The 24190-nt window shown below is 35.7% G+C and overlaps 1 protein-coding gene across 2 annotated transcripts in view; it reads left to right on the forward strand.

The window, feature by feature from the left end:
• Positions 1 to 24190, forward strand: part of DRAM2 (DNA damage regulated autophagy modulator 2) — a 58736-nt gene that overhangs the window by 20382 nt on the left and 14164 nt on the right. The window contains exon 9 of one of the 2 annotated variants that reach the window (XM_010344018.2): positions 128 to 16860. The exons of the other annotated variant lie outside the window; for it this stretch is intronic. Coding sequence (XP_010342320.1) covers positions 128 to 235 — 108 coding nt within the window. The 3' untranslated portion in view covers positions 236 to 16860. Of the gene's footprint in view, positions 1 to 127; positions 16861 to 24190 lie in introns of those variants that run through there. 2 annotated transcript variants of the gene reach the window in all.

A 24190-nucleotide genomic window follows, 5' to 3' on the forward strand; every position in this document is an offset into this window, starting at 1 on the left:
GTCTCACTCTTATTATCATTAGAATTGACTCACATTTGTAATCACAAGGTAGTCTATAGAACATATTGAAGAAGTGATCTCTCTTTAAGGAGTAAACTTCTATATATAATTTTCTTTTCTGTTCCAGAAAATTTCTTTACGGGTGGAAGCCAATTTACATGGATTAACCCTCTATGACACTGCACCTTGCCCCATTAACAATGAGCGAACACGGCTACTTTCCAGAGATATTTGATGAAAGGATAAAATATTTCTGTAATGATTATGATTCTCAGGGATTGGGGAAAGGTTCACAGAAGTTGCTTATTCTGCTCTGAAATTTTCAACCAGTTAATCAAGGCTGACAGTAACATTGATGAATACTGATAATCAGGAAACATGAAAGAAGCCATTTGATAGGTTATTTTAAAGGGCATCATCAAGAAGACTATTAAAAACACTTATGCCTATACTTTTTTATCCCAGAAAATAAAGTCGAAGGACTGTGATATCATAGTTTTTTATACCGTATTTAAGAGAAAAAAACAACCTGACGTGCACCAAGCAGTCTGCACAGCCAGCATTTCAGGTTTTGTAAATCATTGCAGATCATGTTTTGTTAGGAGCACTTTTATAAGAGACATTTTCCATGACTAAATAATCAGCATTGGTCGGGAAATCCTTTAGAACTGGGTTTTGAAATGGGACTTCTATCATATTAAATCATTTTGTATAGTCTTAAAATTTTTTTTGTTGTTCTGAAATCTACCTGTAAAGGAAAGTATGCCTGGATTCATGTGAGCTCTTTCATGGCCTAAGTTTTGCCCAAGAAATTTTATAGGTAATGATTTTTTTTTTTCTGGCTGCAATGCCAGATCCTAAGCTAATTGTTCTGTAATACACATGCTTGCAGTAGTTTCATGAAATTTAGTCTCTAGTGTGAGACTGTAATCACCAGGGAAGGAGGGAGGTACCTATAGGTAAATTTACTTTAGTCACATTTTATAGAAAACAAAGGTTAGTATTCATATAACATTGTGAAGTATGGGAATAACAGCAGATATGATTAATATCAAACCAAAGTCATAACTGTAGTCAAGAGCTTCTTCGATTTTTATTTGTAGCAAGTTATAATTACTTGTAAAATCAGTCTTGAACAGGTAAATACTGAGCCTTTTTAATGGAATTTAACCTTTGTAGAGCTGAAATTCTAAAGAACAAAATTGCCAATCCAATGAAAACAGATGCAAAATAATTGTGATACATGCATCTACAAAAACATTTTTCTCTTTTTTTCTGGTTATGCAAATAATTGGATTGTTTCTCTTTGGATCTCTATATGTACAGGTAAAGAATAGTTTATAGATCCCTGCTGAAATTAAAAAGAAAAAAATGCTCATTTGGAAAGTGCTCAGTGATGAACTGGTTTACAAAATAATCTTTGAAGAGAACCAGGTTTATCTTTTTAGAAGAAATGATTCCCTGGCTAGAAGAAAAGATGGTGAGGAAATATTTAAACTGTCAAGTGGAGCAATTCAAAGAAAAATGCTTATATGGTGGGCCAGGTGCCGTGGCTCACGCCTCTAATCTCAGCACTTTGGGAGACCTAGGCGGGCAGATCACCTGAGGTCAGGAGTTCAAGACCACCCTGGCCAACATGGTGAAACCCCATCTCTACTAAAAGCACAAAAAATTGGCTGGGCATGGTGGCAGGTGCCTGTAATCCCAGCTACTTGGGAGGCTGAGAGAGGTGAATCACTTGAACCCAGGAGGTGGAGGTTGCTATGAGCTCAGATTGCACCATTACACTCCAGCCTGGGCAATAAGAGTGAAACTTCATCTCAAAAAAAAAAAAAAAAAAAAGAAAAGAAACAAAAATGCTTATGTGTTAAAGACCTCAATAATTATAAGTTAGTTGCTAGATACAAGAATCAATAAATAATATTTTTGAAGTCTTCTAGACTAATAAGACAGAAATGGAATAAAATACTATGCCTATATTAAATAGCAGTAAACCTAGGAGACATTTCCATAAGCATTGACTTACTAAATGCTGACATTGCTAGAAATAATTTGGATATAAACCATAAAAAAGTATCATGCCTTTGAAAATCATGGTGTAACACGCCTGCAAAATGTCATTTAGTCCTCATTCCTATGTCAAGGAAACTGTTAGTTATGAAGCATTGTAGTATGGGGAGAAGGAAATTGATAGAATTAAAGTTTATAAAATTATAAAATTTGTATGTGGAAGGTGGCTCAGGGAAAAACATGGACTTTGTTCATTCCTAGAACATGAGCCTTAACAATACATACCAACACATTAAGGAAATTGTTTTAGAAAAAAAAGCTTTGATAATATTGGATTCCATTAGTTAACTTTTACCCTTAGAAATAACATAGGCTAAAAGTGTTCATACAGTTGGCTTACATTATCCATGGCTTAGCTTTCTGCATTTTCAGTTGTTTGCAGTCAACCATGGTCTGAAAATATTAAAATAATTTCAGAAATAAACAATTCATAAATTTTAAATTGCAGGCTCTTCAAAGTAGTGTGATGAAATCTTGTTGCCCTCAGGCCCAGGATGTAAATCGTCTCTTTTTTCTACATATCTATGCTGTAGACACTATCCATTCTTTAGTCTTTTCGTAGCCGTCTGAGTTATCAGATGGACTGTTGCAGTATCTCAGTGCTTGTGTTCAGGTAACGCATATTTTACTTAATGCCCCAAAACACAAGAGTAGTATGCTGGCATATTTATTATAATTGTTCTGTTTTTTAGTTATTGTTGTTCATGTCTTACTATACCTAATATATATATTAAACTTTATTATAGTTATATATATACATATATATATTAAACTTTATCATATGTATGTATGTATCTAAAGGGAAAAACACTATATAGAGGGCTTAGTGCTATCTGTGGTTTCATATATCCACTGGAGGTCTTGGAATATATCCCTGCTGATAAGGGGAGACTACTATAGGTTTGTGGAGGGATTACAAGTAAAGAGAATTTGGAATGTGTGTTCATCCCTAACCATGATGCTGAAGTGATGGAAGGCAGTTCTCATCTCAAAATATACCTTGCCTTCATTGTCAGATACAGTTGCTTGATTGAACAGATAAGGCATTTCTCTTCAATTCCATCAACATTTTTGAGTTGAATGTTTAACTTTTAAAGTAAGATGTCTTAAGCTAACAAAATTGGCAAATACTGTGAACCAATAGTGAAAAATATATTTCCTTTTTGTCCTGGGTATACAACAAGACTACATTTCCTAGTCTCATATGCAATTAGATGTAGGCGCAAAACTGAATATTAGAAGGTAGAGTGGATGTATTTGCTATTTTTATATCAAGATTTTGATAATTCATAATGCTTTCTCCCAGATTTTTCTCTTTGTACCAATTGAATATTGATTACAAGCTTGTAAGAGATGGTGGAATCAGCCAGGCATGGTAGTTCATACCTGTAATCCCAGCCCTTTGGGAGGCCAAGGTGGGCAGATCACCTGAGCTCAGGAGTTCAAGACCAGCTTGACCAACATGGTGAAACCCTGTTCCTACAAAAATACAAAAATTAGTCAGGTGTGGTGGCACTTGCCTGTAATCCCAGCTACTCGGGAGGCTGAGGTGGAAGAATCACTTGAACCCAGGAGGCGGAGGTTGCAGTGAGCTGAGATTGTGCCATTGCATACTCCAGCCTGGGTGACAGAGTGAGACTCCGTATCAAAAAGAAAAAAAAAAAAATGGTGGTGGAATCAAGTTAGAAGGACCCTGAACTAGTCTACTTTTAATAAGATTTTAGAAAATCAAACCCAAAATCTGATATAATTTAGGAACTTCATTTTCATTCATCCAAGTTACTAAGATTATATTGTATTTTGTAGTAAGATGTCATATATTTTAACTGCTCAATGAATTTGTAAAAGAGGAAGATAACTTTTATCTTTCATTGTCCAGTAGAGACTAGCTGCAAAATGAAAGGAAATAGTGGCTTATTAGTACCCTTGTAAGTCTAGTGATGTAAATCTTACTTGGTTTTAAACAACCAGTATGCTGATTTTAGAAAAGGTGTGCTCATTTATTAGGAAGCTAAGAAAAATAACAGACCTCATTCTGAGGCATTATGGTCAAAGAACTATGTCCTCCAAAGGGCATGATAAGATGACTGAGAGTTCATGTGAGGCACAGAAAGCTAAGGACATGAATCGATTATGAGGAAAATGCCCCAGAAATTTTAAAATAAACTACAATGATTAGTGCAAAGAAAAATCTATTCTTTCAAAAACTGGCAGCTCAGCTGAAAAGCAAAATGAAACAAACAAACAAAAAAACCCACTAGAATCTCACCAGTGCTCATATCCCAATTTCTGTTATAAGAAAATCTTGTCTGTGCACTCAGTATTTGAAAGGGCCAGTCACAGTGGCTCATACCTGTAATTCCAGTGCTTTGGGAGGCAAAGGCAGGAGGATTGCTTGAGGCCAGGAGTTAGAGACGAGCCTGGGCAACATAGCACGACTTGCATCTCTACAAAAAAATATTAAAAATTATCTGGACATGATGGTGTATGCACATTGTCCCAGCTAACCTGGGAGGCTGAGGCAGGAGGATCACTTAGCCCAGGGTTATGATCACACCACTGCACTCCAGTCTGGACAACAGAGTGAGACCTAGTTTCATATATATATGTGTGTGTGTGTGTGTGTGTGTGTGTGTGTGTGTGTGTGTGTGTATAATAACTATATATATATAATACAATTTTATATATGTAATTGAAAGGAGGGAGGAAGTTAATCTAACTACAGCTGCATCAAAGCCCAGCTGCTCTCAAGTGTACCTCAGATTGATTCAGTGTCATACATACTCTGAACCTAACAAAAGGAGCATGCTATTTTCTGGTGGTAACTATTACTTATTTTCATACTTACTGTCCTTTTGTAAAAGTCTACAGCACACAGTTAAAAAAAAAATGCAAAGGAGAAAAAAAGTTTGATCCAGAGAGGAATCAGTCAATAGAAGCAAATTGTGATGATCCCGATGTTTACCTTATCAGAGGGTAATGATGACGATAAACATGCCTAAAGATCTAGTAAAACAAAGTGGAAAACATACATGAAGAGATAGAGAATCTCAGCAGAAATATGGAAACGAGCAAAACACAGAAATCTAGAAATGAATGTGATACAAGAGTACACATAAAGGAAAAGATCAATAAACAAAGACAAAGCAATTCAACGTATACCAATGGAAAAGCAAAGAGAAAATGGAGTAAAATTGTAGAGTGTCTCAGGTTTGAAGGAAAGTGAAATGGCCTACCATCCTTGTAATTGAGTCTCAGAAAGGGAAGATTGAAAGTATGGTACAGAACAAATATTTGAAGAGATATTTACTAAAACCTTTTTCAAAGTTGATGGAAATTAACACACAAAATAAAGTTGAAAGTGAGTTTTTTTAAATAAGATTGATAAACACCTAGTAAGACATATATACTGGGCTGAATAATATTCCTCCAAAATTTGTGTTTACCTGAAACTTCAGATGTGACCTGATTTCAAAATAGGGTCTTTGCAGATGTAATTAGTTATGATAAAATCATACTATGTAGGGCAGATCCTAAATTCAGTGGCTAGTTTCCTTATAAGAAGGCCTTGCAAAGATAGAAAATCCATGTGAAAATGAAGGCAGACATTGGAGTGATGCAACTTTAAGCCAAAAATTGTCTGCAACCAGAAGTAAGGAAGAAGCAAAGAAGACACCTTTAGAGCCTTCAGAGGGAACCTTGGGTTTCAGACTTCTAGTCTACACAACTGCGAGAATAAATATCTGTTGTTTGAAGCCACCTAGTTTACGATATGTTTATAGCAGCCTAGGAAACTAAAACTGATCAAATTAAAAAGAGGAAGCACAAATTATTAATGTGGAGAATAAAAAGGAAGACATTATAGTTTATTAACATTAAAGATAAGCACCTGTTATAAACCACTTTATGCCAATAAATTCAATAACTTAGATAAAATGGACAAATGCCTTTTGAAACACAACTTGTCAGAAATGATGCAAAATACAAAATATGAAAATTGCTCCATATTTACAAAAGCAGTGAATTAATAATCATAAATGTTGCCAAAAAGAAAACACCAATTCCTGATTGCTCCAATGGAGAATTATATCAAATGTGTAGGTTAGAGATAATATTAAACTGTACACAGTTTCTTTCAAACATTAGAAAACAAAACAATTTTGAATTTGTTTTATGAGACCAATATAACCCCTGTATTAGTCCATTCTCCCATTGCTATAAAGAAATAACTAGACTGGGTAATTTGTAGAGAAAAGAGGTTTAATTGGCTCATGATTCTGCAGGCTGTACAGGAAGCATAGAAGCTTCTGCTTCTGAGGAAGCTTCAGGAAACTTACAATCATGGCAGAAGATGGAGGGGAAACAGGTATGTCTTAATGGCTGTAGTAGGAGGAAGAGAGAGCGAGGGGAAAGTGCTGCACACTCTTAAACAACCAGATCTCATGAGAACTCTATCTCAAGAACAGCACCAAAGTAATGGTGCTAAACCGTTTATGAAGGATCTACCCCTTTGATCCAGTCATCTCCCGCCAGGACCTGCCTCCAACACTGGAGATTACAATTGAATATGAGACTTAGATAGGGACACAAATCCAAACCGTATCAACCCCAGTACAAAACTTGACAAAATAGTACAATAAAAGAAAATAAAAAATCAGTATTCCATGTGAACATGGATGCAAAAAATACTTAAAAGAAAATAGAATTTAGTAATGTAAAAGGTTGTATATATGTGAGGTTTAACCTTGCAATATAATTCACCACATAGCAAGATGAGAAAAACCATGTGATTATTATCAACAGATACAAAAAAGTAATTTGGTAATTGATAATATGCGTTTCTTTTTCTTTATTTCTTTTTTGTCGTTGTTGCCCAGGCTGGAGTGCAATGGTGTGATCTCAGCTCACGGCAACCTCTGCCTCCTAGGTTCAAGCGATTCTCCTACCTCATCCTCCCAAGTAGCTGGGATTACAGGCATGTGCCACCACACCTGGCTATTTTTTTGTGTTTTTAGAAGAGACAGCGTTTCTCCATGTTGGACAGGCTAGTCTCAAACTCCCAACCTCACTCAGGTGATCTGCCCGCCTCGCCCTCCCAAAGTGCTGGGATTACAGGCGTGAGCCACTGCACCCAGCTGATAATATGCATTTTTATATTAACAATGAATAATTGGAAAATGAAACATAAAATATATACAGTAGCATAAAATAGTCATATATCTAGGAGCTATTCAGTGACACAAATGTAAGACTTTTACACTGAAGTTGCAAAACATTGATGAGAAGAAACTTAAAGTACCTAAATAAATGGAAAGGTATGTCACTACATGTATTGGATGACTCAGTATTGTTAATGATTTTCAATTTCTGCTTGGTGATTTATGGATTCAATGTAACCCCTAGCAAAATTCTAGCAGTATATTTTAAATAAATTGACAAGTTGTTTCTAAAATCTGAAAATTCGAAGCATTTAGAATAGCCAAAGCAATCCTGAAACAGGTGGAGGACTTATTGTATCTGTTTTGAAGATGTATTATAATGTTACAGTAAAAGAGATGATATAGTGTTAACAGGATAGACAAATAGACCAATAGCACAGTAGAGTCCTGAAACAGACAAATGCAATAGTCAATTGATCATCTTTTTTAAAAACATGACTTGGAATTTGTATACATTTCTCATAGTCACTCTGAAAAATCGACAGTTTTTTTTTTTTTAAAAGAACTATAAATCTAGAATTACCAAATTAACTGCAATTCTACAGGATAGTTTTTTACCTATGAGAAATGAAAACAGAAATTCACACCAAGACACGTACCTGAAATTTTATAGCAACCTTATTCATAATAACCCCAACCTGGGAATAAGTGTTCCAGAAAAGATTAGTAGATATATACATTATGCTATATTCATGGAATTAAATGCTAATCAATAAAAGGAAAGAAAGAACATGCAAAGACATGGATACAAGGTGGAGAAAGATGGCCAAATAGAACCCTCCAGCAATTGTTCACCCTGCAGGAATGTCAAACTGAACAACTATCCAAGCAAGAAAGCACCTTTATAAGAACCAAAAATTCAAGTGAGGGGTCACCAGTACCTCACCAGCAATAATTGAGGAGGGGGATCACAGTTTTAGCATAATAACAAGGAATGCATTGAAGAGGGTAGGAAGGATAGTCTCACACTGCCTGCAACACTGCTATCCCAGACTTGAGCAGCATAGCAAGAAGAGAGAATCTCTGCTTGGGGGAGAGTGATGTGAGTGGAACTTTGCATTGTAACTCAGTGCTGCCTTGTTATAATGAAACAACACTAGGCAGAATTCTACCAATGCCCATGGAGGGAGCTCTTAAAATATCCCTAGGCTAGAGGAGAATTCACCACCCCAGCAGCAGGAACCCAAGACGGTCTGCTTTGCACCAACTGACTAAAGTTCCCTGAGGCCCTGAATAAATTTCTCTGACAGGTAGGGCGTGTCAATTGCAGTTCTGAGCAAGCCCTGGTGCTGCACTGGTTTCAGAGGCTGTTTGCTTGGGCTTAACTCGGCAAGGCGCAAGCGGCAGTGACCGTAGGAGTATATGGATCACCCATCCTCCAACTCCAGGCAGTGCAGCACAGGAAAGAGGCTTCTGCTTTGAGTGGCAGCCCAGCCTCAGTAAAATAAAGCACTGGCAGAAATCCTGAAGCCTCTGATGCCAGACCATTGTTCCTGGATGGTGTCTACACTCATCTGAGGCCAGAAGAGAATCTGCTGCCCTGGTGATACCAAAGTCCCTTCATGCTTCACCATCGTTTGACTAAATTATCCTTCAGTTTTGAATAAAATTCAGTGACAGTCAAGACAGTAGCACTGCTGGCCTTGCACAAACCCAGGTACTGTGCTGGTCTGGCAGACGGGACCTTGGTTATGATCCATTGCAATATCAGCTGTGGGTGGCCCTGATAGTGCTTGCATTAACACTCCCTCAACACTAAGAAGCCAGGCCTAGAGAGGGACTCATTTGGTTTGGAGGAAAGAGGGAAGAGAGTGAAGGATTTCCTTGGGAATCCAAGTAATTCTCCGTCACCTCTAAATGTGTTAGGGCTAGGCATCAGCAAGTGTTATGGCACACTTAGGTTTAGGGCACCCTCTACTGCTGAAGTGGCTGCAATTAACAACAGCCACTTTGAACTCTGGGAGAACCCTCTGAAAAAGGAGTTACAAACAAGGTCAGACTGTGAAGACTGGAATAAATACTTAAATCATGCCCAGACATTTAGGAATGTCCAAAAGCATCACATTGACCCAGGAAAATATGACCTCACCAAATATACTAAATGCACCAGTGATCAATCCTAGAGTGACAGAGATACGTGACCTTCCAGACTGAAATTCAATATACATTTTTTTGGGGGGGAGCTCAGTGAACTACAGTAAAACAGAAGAAAATAAGGATTCTTTCAGAAAAATTTAACAAAGTTTGAAATAATTATTAAAAACTAAACAAATCTTGGAGGGAAAAATTTAATTGACCATTAGAAAAATGTATCTGTGTCTCAACAGCAGAATTGATCAAACAGAAGAGGAAATTAATGAGCTCAAAGACAGGCTATTTGAAAATACACCAAGGAGAGAAAAGTAGAATAGAAAGAAGCATGTTTATAAGATGTAGGAAAGAGTCTCAAAAAGCAAATACAAATTACTGACCATAAAGAGGATGTAGAGAAAGCAGTTGTGGTAGAAAGTTTATTCAGATATAATAGAGAACTTTCTGAACCTAGAAAAAGATATGAATATCCAGATACAAAATGGTCAGAGAACACCAAGAGAATTAAACCTAAATAAGAATACCACAAGGCATATAATCAAACTCTGAAAGATCAGGGACCAAAAAAAAGGGATTCTAAAATAGTGTATAAGGGAGCTGCTATACATCTGGAAGCAGACTTCTCAGCAGAAACCTTGTCAGAAGGAAGTGGGAAGACATTATTTAAAGTGCTGAAGGACAACAAAAAAACTTCCATTGCGAATACTGTATCCAGCAAAGCTATCTTTCTTCTTCTTCTTTTTTTTTTTTAAAAATTTATTTATTTTACTTTACGTGCATACTATATCTGGCATTTCTCCCCATGTTATCCTTCCCCACCCCTGTCCCTCCCCACCCCCCATTGTCTCTCCTCTACCCCCTCAACTGTCCCCTGTGTATGATGCTCCTCTCCCTGAGTCCATGTGTTCTCCTTGTTCAACACCCACCTATAAGTGAGAACATACGGTGCTTGGCTTTCTGTTATTGGGTCAATTTGCTGAGAATGATGGGTTCCAGATTCATCCAAGTCCCTACAAAGGGCACAAACTCATAGTTTTTTATGGCTGTGTAGTATTCCATGGTGTATATGTACCACATTTTCTTTGTTCAGTCTATCATTGATGGGCATTTGGGTTGGTTCCAGGTCTTTGCTATTGTACACAGGGCTGCAATGAACATACATGTGCATGTGTCTTTATAGTAAAATGATTTATAGTTCTTTGGGTATATACCCAATAGTGAGATGGCTGGATAAAATGGAATTTCTATTTCTAGATCCTTGAGAAATCGCCACATTCTCTTCCACAATGGTTGAACTAATTTACACTCCCACCAACTGTGTAAAAGTGTTCCTATTTCTCCACATCCTCTCCAGCATCTGTTGTCTCCCGATTTTTTAATGATACCCATTCTAACTGGCGTGAGATGATATCTTAGTGTGGTTTTGATTTGCATTTCTCTAATGACCAGTGATGAGCATTTTTTCATATGTTTGTTGGCCTCATATATGTCCTCTTTTGAAAAGTGTCTGTTCATATCCTTTGCCCACTTTTGAATGGAGTTGTTTTTTTCTTGTATATCTGTTTTAGTTCTTTGTAGATTCTGGATATTAGTCCTTTGTCAGATGAGTAGATTGCAAAAATTTTTCCCATTCTGTTGGTTGCTGATTCACTCTAATGATGGTTTCTTTTGCTGTACAGAAGCTCTGGAGTTTAATTAGATCCCATTTGTCTATCCTGGCTTTTATTGCTATTGCTTTTGGTGTGTTAGTCATGAAGTCCTTGCCTATGCCTATGTCTTGGATGGTTTTGTCTATGTTTTCTTCTAGTGTTTTTATGGTGTTAGGTTTTATGTTTAAATCTTTGATCCATCTGGAGTTAATTTTAGTGTAAGGTGACAGGTAGGGGTCCAGTTTCTGCTTTCTGCACATTGCTAGCCAGTTTTCCCAACACCATTTATTAAACATGGAGTCCTTTCCCCATTGCTTGTTTTTGCTGGATTTTTCAAAGATCAGCTGGTTGTAGATGTGTGGTGTTTCTTCTGGGGTCTCTGTTCTGTTACATTGGTGTATGTCTCTGTTTTGGTACCAGTACCATGTTGTTTTGATTACTGTAGCCTTGTAGTATAATTTGAAGTCTGGCAGTGTGATATCTCTGATTTTGTTCTTTTTGCTTAGGATTATCTTGGCTATGCAGGCTCTCTTGTGATTCCATATGAAGTTTAAAGTGGCTTTTTTCCAGTTTTGTGAAGAAGGTCATTGGTAGCTTGATGGGGATAGCATTGAATCTCTAGATTACTTTGGACAGTATGGCCATTTTCACAATATTGATTCTTCCTAACCATGAGCATGGAATGTTTCTCCATCTGTTTGTGTCCTCTCTTATTTCATTGAGCAGTGGTTTGTAGTTCTCCTTGAAGAGATCCTTTACATTATTTGTTAGTTGTATTCCTAGGTATTTTATTCTCTTTGTAGCGATTGTGAATGGGTGTTCGCTCTTGATTTGGCTCTCTGTTTGTCTGTTATTGGTATATAGGAATGCTAGTGATTTTTGCACATTGATTTTGTATCCTGAGACTTTGCTGAAGTTGCTTATCAGTTTGAGAAGATTTTGGGCTGAGATGATAGGGTCTTCTAAATATACAATCATGTCATCTGCAAATAGAGACAATTTGACTTCCTCCTTTCCTAATCGAATACACTTTATTTCTTTTTCTTGCCTGATTGCTCTGGCTAGAACTTCCAATACTATGTTGAATAGGAGTGGTGAGAGAGGGCATCCTTGTCTAGTGCCTGATTTCAAAGGGAATTCTTCCAGCTTTTGCCCATTCAGTATGATATTAGCTGTAGGTTTGTCATATATAGCTTTTATCATTTTATGATACGTTCCATCAATACCTAGTTTGTTGAGAGTTTTTAGCATGAAGGGCTGTTGAATTTTATAAAAGGCCTTCTCTGCATCTAGGGGGTGAGATAATCATGTGGTTTTTGTCTTTGGTTCCATTTATGTGATGGATTACATTTATGGATTTGTGTATGTTATCTTTCAAACATAAAGAACTAGACTTTCCCAGACAAAAGCTGAAAGAAATTTGTCACCACCAGACCTGTCTTACAAAACAACCTAAAGAATTTTTTACTCTGAAAGAAAAGTACTCTAACATGCAACAAGAAATTATCTGTAGATATAAAACTCACTGGTAAATGTAAGCACATAACATTCAGAGCACTCTTAATTCTGTAACTTTGTGTAAGATGCTAGAAAGTTTAGCATGAAACTAAAACATAAACCTACCAAAAGTAATACTGCTTAAGAAATTGGCAATGTAAAAAGATACAGAGACAACAGTAAGTCTAAAGCAAGAGTAATAAATTTAGAGGTTAGAGTTTTTTAGTATTTCCTATCACTGACCAAAGCTAAGGGGTAATCAGTTTAAAGTAACTTATAAAATATTTTTTGTAAGCCTTATAACCACAAAGCAAAAACTCATAATACATTAATATCAAAGGCAAAGAATTAAAATATACTACCTGACAAAATCACTTTTACACAGAAAAGATAGTAAGAAAGGAAGAAATGATTTATGAAACAACCAGAAGGCAACAAAATGGCAGATGTAAGTCTTTTCCTAATAATATTAGCATTGAATGTAAAGGGACTAAATTCTCCATTTGAAAGAAATGGAGTGGCTAAATTTTTTTTTTTTTTAATTTTTAAAGATCCAAGTATATGCTGTCTGCTAGAAACTCACTCCATCTATAAGAACACAGAGACTGAAAGCAAATGGATGAAAAAAGATATTTCAGGCAATAGGAAATAAACTCAGAAGTAGCTATACTTAGATAAAATAGATTTCAAGTCAAAAACTAAAAGTTGGAGACAACATCTCAATGTAATGATAAAGTGGTCAGTTTGCCAAAAGGAATGAGCAACTATAAATATATATGCAACCATCATTGTAGTACTTAAACATATAAAACATATATTAGTTAGTTTAAAGGGACAGGTAGACTGCAGTATAATAAAAAGGGACTACAGTGCCCCATTTTCAGCAATGGACACATCGTTGGGACAAAAAGAAACAGTAAAACTAAACTACACTCTAAACCTTGTGTCACTAGCAGACATTTATAGAACATTTTTTTTCCCAATAGCTGCAGAATACACATTCTCATCAGTACAGGCAGTATTCTCCAGAATAAATTATGTGTTATGACAGAGGCTTAACAAATTTTTAAAAAATCAAAATAATATCAAGTATCTACCACACTGAAATAAAAGTAGAAACTAATAACAAGGGAAATGTTGGAAACTATACAAATACATCAAAATTAAACATGTTCCTGACAGCCAACAGGTCAGTGAAGTAATTTTAAATGAAATTAAGATTATATTGAGACAAATGCTAATGGAAACAACAATATACCAAAACTATGGGGATACAGCAAAACAGACTGCTAAGAAGGAAATTTATAGTAATAAATGCCAAATCAATAAAGATTTCAAATAAATAACCTAACGATATACCTTAAAGAACTAGACAAGCAAGAACAGGCTGGAGTGCAGTGGCATGATCTCAGCTCACTGCAACCTCCACCTCCCAGGTTCAAGCAGTTCTCCTGCTTCAGCCTCCTGAGTAGCTGAGATTACAGGCATGTGCCACCATGCCTGGCTACTTTTTGTATTTTTAGTGGAGTCAGGGTTTTACCATGTTGGCCAGGCTTGTCTGAAATTCCTGACCCCAAGTGATCCACCCGCCTCAGCCTCCCAAAGTGCTGGGATTACAGGTATGAGGCGCCAAGCCCTACCAATCAATAAAATTGAATTTGACATTAACAGTATCAAAGACAGAATCCATAGATCATGTCAGCAGATGCCAAAAGCATTTGATATAATTCTACATTCCTTCATGATAAAAACAGCAAACTGGATATAGAAGGAACATACTTCAACACAGTAAAGGCCATGTATGAGAAACTCACAGCATGATATTGAACAGGGAAAAATTGGAAGACTTTTTTTCTAAAATCTGGAAGAAGACAAGATACCCACTTTTAACAGTTGTATTCAATATCACACCAGAAATTCTAGCCAGGGTTATTATTGAAGAAGAAGAAAACAGTACCTCAGAATTCAGAAGGAAGCTTAAATTAAATTTAAATTGTCATTGTTCACAGATGATATTTTCAGGTAAACATAAAGATTCTGACAAAAATCTGTTAGAACTGATAAATTCAATAAAGTTGCAGGATACAAAATCAGCATGTGTGTCAGTGAATAAGGTAATGGCATTTCTGTATTTCAATAATGAACTATCTAAAACAACTAAGGAAGCAGTCCCACTTATAGTAACTCCAAAAAATTAAATAGGTTGGAATAAATTTAACCAAGGAGATTAAAGGTATTTACGATGAAAAGTCTAAAATACTAATGAAAGAGATTGAAGCAGATACCAAAAAAAAAAAAAAAATTGAATGATATCCCATGTTCATCCCTTAGAAGAATTAATATTGTTAAAATGTTTATACTAACCAAAGTGATCAACAGATTTAATGAAACCAATGTCATTCTTCATAAATAGTGGGAAAACAATTCTTAAATTTATATGGATTCACAGAAGACCTGAGTAGCCAAAGCAATCCTGCACAAAAGTAACAAAGCCAGATGCATCACATTATGTTACCTTAAAATATACTGCAAGGCTGTAGTAAACAAAATAGCATGGTATTGGAATGAAAACAGACACATTAACCAGTAGGACAGAATAGAGAGTCCAGAAATAAATCCATACATTTACAGTCAACTCTTTTGACAAAGGAGCCAAGACCATACATTAGGGAAAGGATGGTACTTAAATATAAGATATGAAACTACTAGAAGAAAACTTTGGGCAAATGCTTCAGGACATTTGTCTGGGCAAAGATTTCTTGAGTAAGACCTGACAGGCAACCAAAGCCAAAATTTAAAAATGAAATAACATCAAGCTACAAAACTGCACAGAAAGAAACAATGTACAGAATGGAAAGAAATATTTGAAAAGTATTCATCCAAAAAGGGATTAATAATCAGAATATATAAGAATTTTAAACAACCCAATGCAAAAGATTTCAATAGACATTTGTAAAAAGACACAAATTGTCAACAGATATATAAAGAAATGCTCAACATCACTTATAATCAGGGACATTCAAATCAAAACCACCATAAGACCTCACCATAGTTAAAATGTCTTATTTTAAAAAAAATGCTGCCAAGAATGTGGAGAAAGGGCAATGCTTATACACTGTTGAGAATGTAAATTAGTACAATGACTGTGGAAAATACTTTGAAGGTTCTTCAAAATACTAAAAAGAGAACTGCTATATGAGCTAACAGTATTACTGGTGGGTGTATATTCCAAAGAAAGGAAATCATCATATTGAAGAGATATCTGCACCACTATGTTAATTGTAGTGCTATTCATAATAGCCAAGATATAGAATCAACCTATGTGTTTCATCAGTGGATGAATGAAGAAGGAAAAGGCAGTGTATATACACAATGGGATATTATTCAACCTTAAAAAGAATGAAATTGATTTGGCTTGGTGGCTCTTTCCTGTAATCTCAATATTTTGGGAGGCTGAGATGGGAGGATCACTTGACCCTAGGAGTTCAACACCAACTTCGGTAATCCAGTGAGATCCTGTGTCTAGAAAAGTTAAAAATCATTAGTTGGGCATTGTGGCATGTGCCTGTAGTTTTAGCTATTTGGGAGGCTTAAGTAGGAGAATTGTTTGAGCCTATGAGGTTGAAGCTGCAATGAGCCATGATTACATCCCTTTACCCCAGCCTGTATGACAAGAGTGAGATCTGATCTTGGGGAAAAAAAATTGTGTCATTTGCAGCAACATGGATGAGCCTTAATGACACTAAGTTAAGTGAAATAAGCCAGGCACGGAAAGACAGATATTGCATGTTCTCACTCAGGTGGGTGCTAAAACAACTGATTTCATGGAGGCAGTGAATAGAATGGTAGTTACCAGAGGCTAGGAGTAGTAATAGGGAGAGTTGAATGAAGAAAGATCAGTTAATGAGTACAAATGAACAATTAAAAGGAATAATTTCTAGTGTTTGATAGCACAGCAAGGTGAAATAGTTAACAATTTATTGTGTATTTTTGTAACTATAAGAATATTTGGGGCCAGGCACAGTGGCTTATGCCTGTAATCCCAGCACTTTGGGAGGCCATGGTGGGTGGATCACAAGATTAAGAGATCGAGCCCATCCTGGCCAACATGGTCAAACCCCATCTGTACTAAAAATACAAAAATTAGCTGGGCGTGGTGGTGTGCACCTGTAGTCCCAGCTACTCGGGAGGCTGAGGCAGGAGAATTGCTTGAACCTGGGAGGTGGAGGTTGCAGTGAGCCAAGATCGTGCCACTGCATTCCAGCCTGGCACCTGGTGACAGAGCAAGACTCTGTCTCAAAAAAAAAAAAAAAAAAAAAAAAAAAAAAAAAGAATACTTGGAATGTTCCCAGCACAAGGAAATGATAAATGTTTTAAATGATGAATATCCTAATCACCCAGATTTAATTATAATGTATTGTATGCTTATATCAAAAGTATTCATGAGAATTAAACATTAAAAAATAAAATGAAATTTAAAAACATAATTAATGTAGCTAGAAATTACAGATATAATTTCATTTCTGTGATATTTTAGAAAAGGCAAAAATATCTCTAATTATACAAAGCAAAACAGTGTTTGTGCCTGGGAATGGGGCAAGTGACTGCAAAGGAAACTTTTAGGGAAAGGGGGAAAAAGTGCTACATCAAGGGAACACCCTCTGGGACAAAAAGAATCTGAACAGCAGCCTTCAGCCCTAGGCCCTCCCTCTGACAGAGCCTACCCAAATGAAAAGGAACGAGAAAACTGACTCTGGTAATATGGCAAAGCAAGGCTCTTTCACAGCCCCCAGAAATCACACTGGTTCACTAACAATTGATCCAAATCAAGAAATGATTTACCCGAGAAAGAATTCAGGAGATGAGTTGTTAAGCTAGTCAGGAAGGCATCAGAGAAAGGCAGAGCCCAATACAAGGAAATCCAAAAAGCAATATAAGAAATGAAGGGAGAAATATTCAAGGAAATAGCTTAAAGAATAATCAAAAATGCAGGAAACACTGGACACACTTGCAGAAATGGAAAATGCTCTGGAAAGTCTCAGTAATAGAATTGAACAAGTAGAAGAAAGAAATTTGGAGCTTGAAGACAAGGTCTTCGAATTAACCCAATCCAACAAAGACAAAGAAAAAAGAATAGGAAAATATGAACAAAGCTTCCAAGAAATCCAGGATTATGTTAAATAAGCAAACCTAAGAATAATAGGTGTTTCTAAGGAAGAAGAGAATTCTAAAAGTTTGGAAAACATATTTGGGGGAATAATTGAGGAAAACTTCTTTTGCCTTGCTAGAGACCTAGATATTTAAATACAGGAAGCACAAAGAATGCCTGGGAAATTCATCGCAAAATTGTCACCTAGCCACATTGCCATGAGGTTATCCAAAGTTAAGATGAAGGAAAGAATCTTAAGAGCTGTGAGACAGAAGCACCAGGTAACTTATAAAGGAAAACCTATCAGATTAATAGCAGTTTTCTCAGCAGAAATCCTATAAGCAAGAAGGGATTGGGGCCCTATCTTCAGCTTCGTCAGACAAAACAATTATCAGCTAAGAATTTGGTGTCAAGCAAAACTAAGCATTATATACGAAGGAAAGATACAATCCTTTTCACATAATCAAATGCTAAGAGAATTCACCAGTAAAAAGCCACCACTATCAGAACTGCTGAAAGGAGCTCTAAATCTTGAAACAAATCCTAGCAACTCATCAGAGCAGAACATCCTTAAAGTATAAATCATATGGGACCTCTAAAACAATAATACAAGTTAAAAAGAAAAACAAACAAAAAAAGTACACAGGCAACAAATAGCACAATGAAATCAATGGTACCCACCTAACACGTAAGGCCTCACATAGAGTAAAGGGGTGGAAAAAGCAATTTATGCAAAAGGACACCAGAAGTAAGCAGGGGTAATTATTTTTAAACAAAACAAACTTTAAAGCAACAGCAGTTAAGAGAGACAAAGAGGGACATTTTATAATGATAAAAGACCTTGTCCAACAGGAAAATATCTCAGTCCTAAACATATATGCACCTAACACTGGAGCTCCCAAACTTATAAAACAAATACTAATAGACTTAAGCAATGAAGTAGACAGCAACAGAATAATAGTGGTGACTTCAGTACTCCACTGACAGCACTACATAGGTCATCAAGACAGAAAGTCAGCAAAGAAACAATGGATTTAAACTATACCTTAGAACAAATGGACTTAAATATATATAGAACATTTCATCCAACAACCACAGAATACACATTCTATTCTACAACACATGGAACTTTCTCCAAGATAGATCATATGATAGACCATGAAATGAAGAAAATTTAAATCATATAAGCACTCTCTCAAACCACAGTGGAACTGGAAATCAGCTTCAAAAGGAGACTTCAAAACCATGCAAATACATGGAAATTAAATAACATGTTCCTGAATGAGCATTGGGTGAAAAACAAAATCAAGATGGAAATTAAAAAATTCTTCAAATTGAACAACAATAATGACAAAATCTATTAAAATCTCTGAGGTACAGCAAAGGTGGTGCTAAGAGGAAAATTCATAGCCCTAAACAGCTACATCAGTAAGACTGAAAAAGCACAAATGGATAATCTAAGGTCACACTTCAAGGAACTGGAGAAAAAAGAACAAACCAAATCCAAACACAGCAGAATAAAGGAACTAACCAAGATCAGAGCAGAACTAAATGAAATTGAAACAAACAAAATACAAAAGATAAATGAAACAGAAAGCTAGCTCTCTGAAAAAATAAGTAAAATGATTGTAAGACTAAGCAAAGTAAGAGAAAATTCAAGTAACCTCATCATGAAATAAAACAGGAGGTAATACATCTGACACCACTGAAATACAAAAGTTTATTCAAGGCTACTATGAGCACATTTACACACACAAACTAGAAAACCTAGAAGAGATGGATAAATTCCTGGAAAAGTACAACCCATCTTAGATTAAATCAGGAAGAATTAGATACCCTGAACAGACCAATAACAAACAGTGAGATTGAAATGGTAATTTAAAAATTACCAACAGAAAAAGTCCAGGACCAGACGGATTCACAGCAGAATTATACCAGGCATTCAAAGAAGAATTGGTACCAATCCTTTGACACTATTCTACAAAATAGAGAAAGAAGGAACTCTCTATAATCGATTCAGTGAAGCCAGCATCACTCTAATACCAAAACCAGAAAAGGACGTAACCAAAAAAGAAAACTACAGACTGATATACTTGATGAAAATAGATGCTAAAATCCTCAACAAAATATTAGCTAACGGAATCCAACAACATATCAAAAAGATAATCCACCATGATCAAGTGGGTTTTATACCAGGGATACTGGGATGGTTTAACATACAAGTTAATAAATGTGATACACCACATAAACAGAATTAAAAATAAAAATGGCATGATCATCTCAACAGATGCAGAAAAAGCATTCGACAAAATCCAGCATCGCTTTATGATTAAAACTCACAGCAAAATCGGCATATACTTCAAGGAATATACCTCAATATAATAAAAGCCATCTATGGCAAACCCATGGCCAATACTATACTAAATGGGGAAAAGTTGAAAGCATTCCCTCTGAGAACTGGAACAAGACAAGGATGCCCACTTTCACCACTCCTCCTCAGCATAGTACTGGAAGTCCTAGACAGAGAAATCAGGCAGGAGAAAGAAAGGGCATTCAAATTGGTAAAGAGAAAGTGAAACTGTCACTGTTTGCTGATGATATGATCATTTACCTTGGAAACCCTAAAGACTCCTCCAGAAAGCTCCTAGAACTGATAAAATAATTCACTGGAGTTTCCAGATACAAATTAATATAGCTTTTCTATACACCAACAGTGACCAAGTGGAGAAGCAAATCAAGAAATCAACCCCTTTTACAATAGCTGCTGAAAAAATAAAAGACTTAGGAATATACCTAACCAAGGAATCAAAAGACCAAGGAAAACTACAACACACTTGTGAAAGAAATCATAGATGACACCAACAAATGGAAAGACATCTCATACTCATGGATGGGTAGAATAAATATTGTGAAAATGACTGTAATTCCAAAAGCAATCTACAAATTTAATAGAATACCCACCAAAATTCCACCATCTTTCTCCATAGAATTAGAAAAAAACCTTCTAAAATTCATATGGAACCAAAAAAGAGCCTGCATATCCAAAACAAGTCTAAACAAAAAGAACAAATCTAGAGGTATCACACTACCTGATTTCAAACTATACTGTAAGGCCATAGTCACCAAATAAGTATGGTACTGCTGTAAAAATAGGGACCAATGGAATATTCTCTATTCCCTGTTGAAGACAGAGAAAAAATTTAAATGACAATGAGATATCAGAGAGAAATTCTTTGGTATATTAAGCAAACAACTGACACCATTCCTTAAAAATGTCAGTGCTGTAGATCATAAATGTATATTTCTGAGTATACTCTTTTAGACCATGGGAACCCAATGGTCCCACATCAACAACTTAAAATAGAATTTTCTATTAGAATAGAGAACCAAGAAATAAACCCAAATACAGCCAACTGAACTTTGACAATACATACAAAAACTTAGAGAGGGGGAAGGACAGCTTTTTCAATAAACAGTGCTGGGATAATTGGCTTGCTGTATGTAGGAGAATGATACTGGATCCTCATCTCTTACCTTATACAAAAATCAACCCAAGATGGATGAAGGACTTAAATCTAAGACCTGAAACTATAAAAATTCTAGAAAATAACATTGGAAAAATCCTTCTGGACATTGATTTAGGCAAGGATTTCATGACCAAGAACCCAAAAGCAAATGGAATAAAAACAAAGATAAGTAGTTGGGACTTAATTAAATTAAAGAGCTTTTGCATGGCAAAAGGGGTATTCAGCAGAGTTAACAGACAGCCCACAGAGGGGGAGAAAATCTTCAAAATCTATACATCTGATAAAGACTAATATCCAGAATCTACAACAAACTCAAATCAGAAAAAAGAAACAATCCCATCAGAAAGTGAGCTAAGGATATGAATACACAATTCTCAAATATACTAGCAGCCAACAAACATGAAAACATGCTCAACATTGCTAATGATTAGGGAAATGCCAATCAAAACCACAATGCGATACCACCTTACTTCTGCCAGAATGACCATAATTAAAAAATCGAAAAACAGTAGATGTTAGCATGGATGCAGTGATCAAGGAACACTTTTACACTGCTGGTGGGAATGTAAACTAGTACAGCCGCTATGGAAAACAGTGTGGAGATTCCTTAGAGAACTAAAAGTAGAACTACCATTTGATCCATCAATCCCACTACTGGGTATCTACCCACAGGAAAAGAAGTCATTCAAAAAAGACACTTGTACACGTATGTTTATAGCAGCACAGTTTACAATTCCAAAATCGTGGAACCAACTCAAATGCCCATCGATCAACGAGTGTATAATTGATATCTATATATAGATATACATATCCATATACATACATACACATATGTACATATGTATGTATATATATGTATATAGGTATATGAATATGTGTATATAGATATCCACATATGCACACATAATAGATATATAGATATACATATGCATATATGTATGTCTATACATATTAATATAGATATCCATATATATATATATACACACACACACACACACGATGGAATACTACTCAGCCATAAAAACAAATAGATTAACTGTATTTGCAGTAACCTGAATGAGATCGAGACCATTATTCTAAGTGAAATAACTCAGGAATGGAAAACCAAACATCGTATGTTCTCAATATGTGGGAGCTTAGCTATGAGGACACAAAGGCATAAAAATGATACAATGGACTTTGGGAACTTGGGAATGGTGTGGAAGGTGTTGAGGGAGAAAAGGCTACAAATATGGTGTAGTATATACTGCTCGGGGGATGGGTGCACCAAAATCTCACAAATCACCACTAAAGAACTCACTCATGTAACCAAATACCACCTATACCCCAATAACTTACGGAAAAATAAAAAATAATAAAATTCTATGCAAACTTAAAAAAAAAAAGAGAAAAATCCCAAGGACTTTTTACTATTATGTTTTCACAAAAGAAAACATTAAAGGTTTTTCATTCAAAATAAAGAGGGATTCCAGAAGCAGTTTTGGAAATTGAAGAATAAAGGAAAACAGAATGGATGAATGCATTCATAAATCTAAATTCATTTTGACTGTATAAAAGAACAATAACATTACTATATTCTGTGTTCTAAAACACATATAATTAAAATATATGAAAAAATTGCATAAATCAGGAGATAAGTAAATCGAATAAAAATGTTTTAAGTTCCCTTAATTGTTCAGAAAATTTAAAGAATGTTTTTGTTAATAGATTAAGGGGTGCATTATTGATGGTTGATCCCCAATCAGTACATTGAAGCACTAACTCCCTGTGTGATAATATTAAGAGGTAGGGTCTTTGGGGAGCCTAATTAAATTAGACGAGATTATGAAGGTGCACTTCCCATGATGAGACTAGTACCCTAAAGAAATGGAGACACCAGAGCTTCCTGTTGTCCCACCATGTGCAAATACAGCAAGAAGACAGCCATCTGCAAGCCAAGAAGAGAATCCTTACCAGAACTCAACCTCGCTGGCACCCTGACCTCTAGCTCCCCACCCTGTGAGAAGTAAGTGTTTGTTTTTTCAGCTACCCAATCTATGATACCCACTTCAACAGATTATTAACTGATGAAAACTTAACACATGTTCTCTACTTTATAAGAAGGAACTTACTTAAGGAGGAAGTAATTCATTCCCTTTTCAAGAGGTAAATTTATGTTTTTGACAAATTTATACATGAAACACTTTAAAATATTTAATCAAAGATGTTATTTACTGAAGATCAAAATTATGTAAGTTGTTGGGGGAACAGGATATTTACATAGTACAAAAGGACTAGTGGGCAGAATACTTGCCCATTGTAAATAGAAAACAACTTTATATTGGAGAGGACTGATGGTCACATTAACCAAGGGATCAAATTGGGATTCACTACTTTTGAGACAGATGGACACAATGTGTATCTCCTGTTGGAATACATGGCATCACCTGTGAAAGATTCTTGCCAGAGGTGTTTAACTTGAAGGTAATGAAGTGTTTATACCAAATTTCACTTTACCAAAAATATTGAAGACTGAGAAAAAGTTAAATGACAATAAGATATCACAGAAAAAATTATTTGGTATGTTAAGCAAAACAACTGGCACCATTTTTTAAAAATGTCAGTGTTGTAGATCATAGAGTTATATTTCTGAGTATAACCTTTTAGACCAATGCTCCCACATCAACAACTTTAAAAATTCAAAAATTATGTTTTTGAAGAAATTGGAAAGTTGTTAAAACAGTGGATATTGAAACAATTGGAATTCCAGAAAGGGTGACCTTGTAATTGCCATTTTGTTCCCTGGGGGTTATTCCCTGATTCTGGTCATGAACTGATCATGAGATTTGTCTGACACAAAGAGACTCTATTGAGTAAATGGGACATAAACAAAACTTTTAACATCTCTTGCCTGAGATGGAACAACAGATTGGAAAAATGAGCTGCTTTATGTAGATTCAATATTAGTTAATGATATGTCAAGCAGACAAAAAAGTACAGAATATTTTA

The sequence above is a fragment of the Saimiri boliviensis genome, chromosome 11, assembly GCF_048565385.1.
Source record: "Saimiri boliviensis isolate mSaiBol1 chromosome 11, mSaiBol1.pri, whole genome shotgun sequence".
In the NCBI taxonomy this organism is placed as follows: Eukaryota; Metazoa; Chordata; class Mammalia; order Primates; family Cebidae; genus Saimiri; species Saimiri boliviensis.